Source organism: Anarrhichthys ocellatus, unplaced genomic scaffold, assembly GCF_004355925.1.
Source record: "Anarrhichthys ocellatus isolate YVR2014 unplaced genomic scaffold, GSC_Weel_1.0 scaffold6, whole genome shotgun sequence".
NCBI lineage: Eukaryota > Metazoa > Chordata > Actinopteri > Perciformes > Anarhichadidae > Anarrhichthys > Anarrhichthys ocellatus.
In genome coordinates, this window is record NW_022280036.1 from 14,747,715 (window position 1) to 14,754,857 (window position 7,143).

General features: G+C 43.4%; 1 protein-coding gene across 1 annotated transcript; it reads right to left on the reverse strand.

Moving 5' to 3' along the window:
- Positions 1-31: 31 nt before the first annotated feature.
- atic (5-aminoimidazole-4-carboxamide ribonucleotide formyltransferase/IMP cyclohydrolase) lies at positions 32-6,850 on the reverse strand. Its single transcript, XM_031845972.1, has 14 exons — positions 6,668-6,850; positions 6,343-6,469; positions 6,075-6,218; positions 4,749-4,837; positions 4,500-4,651; positions 3,364-3,520; positions 2,710-2,835; positions 2,425-2,618; positions 2,242-2,331; positions 2,014-2,139; positions 1,803-1,895; positions 1,531-1,713; positions 460-615; positions 32-328 (listed from the first exon to the last, which is right to left on the reverse strand). Exons 1-14 carry the CDS (start codon positions 6,684-6,686, stop codon positions 209-211), a joined length of 1,776 nt encoding a protein of 591 aa, XP_031701832.1. The 5' UTR covers positions 6,687-6,850; the 3' UTR covers positions 32-208.
- Positions 6,851-7,143: the final 293 nt, after the last annotated feature.

Consider the following 7,143-nt stretch of genomic DNA (forward strand, 5'->3'; position numbering starts at 1 on the left):
AATTCGACGTACAGAAGACAAAACCATGATCTGTCAATTACAGTTTATTTCACACTGAAAAGTTACTGCATCTCTTTGATGTTAGGATCTCAAGTAAGGAATGTTGGTGATTCGTTACAAAACAGTGGGACCTCTACACTTTAGCGTGATGAGGGTAGGAACGTTTAGAGTACCAGCAATGACTAATGATCCCAAAGTGCTGAGGTGCTCAGTGGTGGAAGAGCCGCAGGTTGGTGTGCACCAGAGTGATGCCGTGCTCATTACAGGCATTAATCACAACCTTGTCAGCAGCAGAGCCAGCTGGAGCTGCGATGTACTTCACGCCACTCTACAGACAGAAACAAAGAAGGAACAAACGTTAGTAAAGACGTTCGGAAAGAGTAAATAGTTTCCAAAAGGGGAGATTTTATAGCATACAGTGTGAGCCAAGGCTTTCGGGAAAAGGTGCGTTGTATTTACCATCTTGGCCCGATCTATGTTATCTCTGAAGGGGAAGAAGGCGTCAGAGCTGACAGCCACGGCCTGCAGGGAGCTGATCCAGTTCTTCTTTTCAGTCTCTGACAGGGGCTCAGGCACCTCTTCATACTTTGACTTCCAAACTGCCAAGTCTGGGCCCTGTCAACACAAAACATTTCATTTATTCTCAACATCTCCGACATGACATTGAACATCAGACATCACCAGCAGACTTGTGGGCCGTGTGTACGTGATGGCCGCTGTGGGAACAATTTAAACGGATCCAGCAAAGTAAGGAAATAAAGTGAAATCTAATGTCGCAATAGTAGCTTTGTTTGGTGCGCTAGCTAACCCGATAAGAATGAGCAGCCACCAACATGAATAGCATTACACTACTTGACTATTCACTGAATAAAAAGTCAGAAGCGGTTTATTTATTGAACAAAGATGATCAGCTACTAGCCACACTAGTGCTAAGCCTGCTCTGTGGCAGTAGTTATAGATATTTGTTTGCTCAAAATATATCAGTACGTGCGTGTTAAATCCTCTACAAACAACTTATGTGATTAGAAAAATATTTTTCTGGACTCCGAAAGCCCATTGATGTAATTCTCCATTATGATCGATTCATGACTTTGGAGGCTGCTTAGAAAAATGTTTGATTTTATTTTTTTAAAAATCAAACAGTTAAAATGAATTAATAAACAATTGTGTTTGTTGGTGGCAAACAGCAATTTTAAAGAAAGTATTGCTCACAAATAATCAGGTGAAATCTAATACACCACTACAGTCACATATTTATAACCCTATGATCCACAGGATAGCAACTTCTCTCTTGTTCTTTGCATTGTTAGAGTGCATACGTGTCCTGTATGTGTCTATGCATATCTAAAATGTACCAGTAATGGGAGAAATGCAAAATACAGAGGTGTATATAAAATGCAAATATAGTGAATGGTCTTTTCTTCCAAAATGACAGTGACAAAAGTATCATTGCAGGTTATTTTTTTTACAACTAAACTTAACTGCTGCTGTATCTGAAATGTGCCTGTTGTCCATGGTTACCCCCCTCACCTCTCCAATGGTGCCGCTGACGTACTGGTCGATTGCGTTGGCCATCTCCGCTCGCTTCACACCGCTGCAGAACTTCATGCTCAGGACACTAGGGTGGTGTCTCAGCCACCAGTTATCCGCTTTGTCACCCGCCAGCCGCGTGCAGTGGATACGAGACTGTTGACCAGCGCCAATACCAACAACCTGTAAAACAGACACAAGAGAGAACATTCGAGAAAGACGTGTAGCTCATGCAGATTCCTCTCCCTCTCCTCACAGCTGCCTGTTCTTACCTGTCCATCTTTAGCGTAGCAGACAGAGTTGGACTGAGTGTACTTGACAGCAATGGTGGCCACAGCGAGGTCACGCACAGCTTCCTCCGAGAGCTGGGGGACATAGAAACAGTCAAAAAGGGCGAGCACTCTTCATTTAGATAGAGCGATGTCAATAATTATTTAAAATGGCAAAGCAGGATGAGAAAGTAAACGCACGACAGTGACTCACCGAGCCTTCGGAAACCACGTTGCTGAAGAATTCCATATTGATCAGAGCTCCATTCCTCTTTTGTTTGAGATGGAGACCGAACAACACTCTCACCTCAGCCTCATCAGGCTCGTAGTCTGCGTCCATCTTGGAGAAAGAAAATAAGCTCCAATTGTAACAATCCTTACGTACTAATACAAAGAGGATGATTAAAAAAAAATAAATAAAAAAAAATAAAATAGATCTCACCTGAAGCACACAGTAGTTGCCATTCTTCTTTTTGGAGAGGATCTTGAGCGCCTCCTCATCATACCCAGGAGCAATGATACCGTCGGACACCTGAGAGCAAGCGAATGGAATCATGGTTCAGCAAAGTATTGCTCCAACTAAAAAAAATCATTTTCATTTGTTTTTATTCAATGACAGTTTTACCTCTCTTGATATAATCTTGGCAGTGGGAACGTCACACACATCGGACACAGCAATGAAGTCTCCAAAAGAAGACATTCGGTCTGAACCCCTCGCCCTGGCGTAGGCCGTGGCCAGCGGGGTGAGTTCCTTCAGCATGTCATGCACCATGCACACTTTGGCTTCCTCCTCCGTCAGAGGAACTCCTACTGCAGCTCCTTCAGAGGAAACGTGAAAACAGTCATTTTCACATTCAAGGCACTAAATTCTACATCAAAGAGTGTATCCGCGTGCCTCCTGTCGTCTTACCAGCAGGGCTGACGTGCTTGAAGGAGGCGGCAGCAGCCATGCCGAGGGCGCTCTTCAGCTCTCGGACCAGCTGCCAGGCGTTCAGAGCGTCACACAGGTTGATGAAGCCGGGGGAACCGTTGACCACTGAGAGGGGGCAAAAGTAATGACGTTTCAGAATAAGGGTATAGTTTTATCCTCATCTCTTTCTACTACGGTCATATTTCTTGGATCAACTCTTCTCCGACATGTTCATTTTAGGGGGGCAGGGCATCACAGTCAAAATCCCTGTCCTTTTATTTGTTATCTACACTTATTTGGTTTCTGGCAAAAAGGTTGGATGAAAAGATCAATACCACTCTAATATTTGTCGGTTAAATATGCCTTTTAAAAACTGGTGATAGGAAAACAGCTAGCCTGGCACTGTAGAGAGAACAAAATCCACCTAGCAGCACATGTTATATATCGTTTGTTTAAATTAAACAAGCGCATGAACGACAAGTCGTTGTTTTGAGAATGATAATCTGCTGAATTTATCTGAAGTAGCTGCCCGGCGTAACCTTCTGTAAAACGGCAAATTGTCTTCTTTACACTTCAGTTTCTGTACAAAATAAACAAAAATATAATGTCGAATAGCAGCATTAATCTTCTCATCCCTGTTGACGGCGGGCTTACCTTTGAGCGGCAGGGCTGGGCGCAGCGTGTAGAGTTGGGCGGGTGCTTGGTGAGGGTTCATGCCGTAGCGCAGAGGCAGCTGGGAAACACCGCGGCTGTACTGCCCACGAAAGTAGTCAGAGATGGCCTCGTCGTACTGCGCTGTGTGTGTGAAGGCCTGAAGAGCAAAGCACATCAAATACACTGATGACACAAAAACCCACGATTACATCATCATCATCTTCTAATGTGTACCAAAGCCAGAGTAATAAACCTCAAACGCATTTACAATAATTTAAAAACAGGTAATGAGTATTTTATGACAACTATTTAGACTTCACCCCAAAGAAACACAATGTCTGAGCTTAAACTGATCTATTTAACTCAGTCAGACTACAAGTCATGAGGTTAAACCTAAACACACATTCCAACACTTGTGATAGAAAGCGTCCTCTGGACTTTGTCTCGCACTGGCCCTCACCTCTAAGCAAACACCATCAACATGAATTAATACAGAGAGAAACTCAATACGGTGGCCTAAAGAGGAGAATTCTCTCAACTGAGTGATATGATAAACATTTATTATATTAACTGACTTTTGCCTCAGAACCCTCTTGGTATTTCCTCATGTTGTGTAAGAATCTAAACAGGTTACTGTCATGCAATTATCAAGACCTGCTCATACCTCAAATAAGCTACAAGGTAAGATTCACCTCTTATTCCTAAACAGTCTGTCCCACAATAGAGATTAGACTGGAACAAGTCCAGACAGTGGCGGGGCGGGGTTACCGGATGTTTGAGGAAAACGTGATTAGAAGATCGAGGACGGCCGATAGAAACACACAATATAAGTCCTTCCCACTTTGAAAAGCCACTTTCAAAATGTTCAGCTCAGGATCATGACAAAGGACATCAGGTGCATCCCGGTCCTCCTCTCGCGTTGCATCAAGATTATAAGCCTATCAGGATTTCCCAAAGCCAATGAAATATTGAAACAGCTTGTTTAGTCACAATAGAGTCCAAAACTCACAGATACTCAAATCTACTATCACAGAAAACAAGCAAAAGTTATCAGTCAGAACGGTCACCCTGAATATGCTAGTCTACAAATTCAGTTCATGCACACACGCAAGATACACATGAAAGAAAGACGGTACTTTGAGGGCCAGAGTCTTTCGGGTTTCCAGGGTTGTGTCTTTGTCTCCTGAACTCTCCATCTCCTTGGCAACCACCGAATAGTCAGCAGGATCACACAGTATGGTGACCCGAGCGTGATTCTTGGCCGCTGCTCTCAACAGAGTTACGCCACCTGAGAAGAAAGAGAAACATGGGAATAATAGATAGTTTTTCTTAACGCAATGCGACACATCCATCTTTGGATAGTTTACTACATGCACACATCTCACCGATATCGATCTGCTCCACAGCATCTTCCACCGCAACACTCGGGTTGGAGACGGTCTTCACAAATGGGTAGAGGTTGCACACGACCACTCTGACAAAGAGCAAACACAGAACGATGATGAAGATCAATACACGTACTTATATTACATACATATCATGAACAACAAGACTTCCATTCAGGGCGACTTTAACTTCTATTTATTCAATCCACTCAGTTTATTTCTGAACGCTGCATGAAAAGAGACACTTGCTCCTCTAGAGTTTGATGAGAGGAACTAATCCTCCCACACTGAAGTCGGGACTTTCTGCAAGAATGACTCAAATTGATCCGCTTGCTTTTATACACTTTGAACCTTTTATTTGGGAAAAACCGCAGGATTTTCTGTCCCACAACCTAGCTGCTAGGGCAACATTTACTTGCATTAATCCATTTGTGATTATATATATTGTTCTACATCTAAAATAATAATAATAATAATAATAATAATAATAATAATAATAAGGCCCTCAACATTTCCCAAAGCACACATCGTCTAATGCTTCTTTTGTTCAAAACCCAAAAGATATTACATTTACAATTTTATAAGAACACAGAAGCACATCCTCACATTTAAGAAGTTGAAACCTGTGAATGTCGGCATTTTCTCTCTTTTATAAAAGACTAAAATGATGAATCAACTATCACAACTGTTGATTAGCTAATTGATTAATCAACAAGTCATTTCAGCAAAACCAGCCACAATCTGCAGCATAACTACAGACTGTGGGCCGTCTTGTTGGGCCTTTAAGCAACATTTTCAACATCGTTGTCTATGTTTCTTGTATCACAGTAACACTGTGCTCGAGGATCTCATGGACTACAAACATTGCTCTCCGTGTGAGCTTCTTCTCACACCCCAATCAGACGACCCACTCAACCTTCATCTTTTACCACATGCTGAAACACTCCCCATTAACTTCGGAAGACAAAGAAACATAGATTTCCAATGCGTCAATCAGACGTTTTGTGGGTTTCGTTACATTTTCCAATGACAAAACCCGACCCAATCATCCCATTCTTCTTCTTGTGTTGATAAATGAGAGTCACAGGACAAGCTTGTAGCCGGAGCAGCAGCTAATCAATTACACGTGCTTTCTAACGGGACAGCACCAGTCCGTCCTCTGACCACAGCAGCTTGTGATCTGCCACAGGTCACGCACGCTCTTTGAAGGAATTATTCAACCCTTTTGCCACTCGACTGTAAATAAATATCCACCATGTCTTTACAATGATGACAGTTATATGAATGAATGTGAATTTCTGTGTGCCTTTGCCGTGCTTCTCTCACCTGACGAGGCTGTAGCCCAGCTTCTCCATATCTGCGGTGTCAGTGGGGGTTTTCCTGGCCAGGATACCTCCATGGACAGCGGGGTGCAGGGTCTTCACTCTGCCCCCCAGCATCTCTGGATGTCCAGTCAGCTCAGACACATCCCTGACACACAGCAGAGACACCGACAGGTCAGACAGGACACCCCCCCCCCCCATGGGAAGCTGCTACGATTTAGTGAACAAACACTGGATTGAAGTTGTATTTCAAAGACGACTTCAGCACCCACCTGACAGCCAGCCCAGCATCACGCAGGGCTTTGGCTGTGCCACCCGAGGCGACCAGAGACAGTCCGACATCCACCAGCCCCTTGGCAAAGTCCACCAGTCCAGTTTTGTCTGACACGCTCAAAAGTGCTGCAAGGACAGATAAAGACGCTTAACAAACATCGTCATGCACTGTTGCATCCACAAAAGAGAAGTCGCGATGTGTTTGAACGAGGTAAAGGCGACCACGTTGGCTAATGTTAGCCAGCGAGCTAGCATCCTGATGTCGCAGAACAAAACTTTATATTGACCGCAGCGAGTCGAGTGAACCTGAAGGGGAACTCTTACCGAGCTCTGAGGAGGCCATGCTGACGGTGCCGAGTCTGTGTGGCTGTAAAGAGAGTTTAGCTTCTGCCTTGACTCGCTTTAACCAGCAAACGGCAGAGTAAGACTGTGAAGGATGAGACAAATTCACTAGTATTTAAATGCTTCATCATGCGCTTCAAAGCTATGGAGTCCCGCCCTGCTGAGGTCGGCCCGCCCCTCTGACACACAAGCGCACCCAAAAAGAGCCACACGGCGCAGGGAATGCGCATTTTCATCCGCCAAAAAGAACAATATTCAGGAAGTAATTCAAAAACAACAATAATAGTACTAATAATAACACATAAAGGTATCTGCAATGTATTTATGGCTTATCTATAATTACATTCTGACATGTAAGAATGAACAATTGTGTTAAAATGAGACTCGAATTAAATATAGGCCTATATCTTTATATGCTGATGTTGAATGTGTTTAAATGAAGAGTTAACACGTTTACA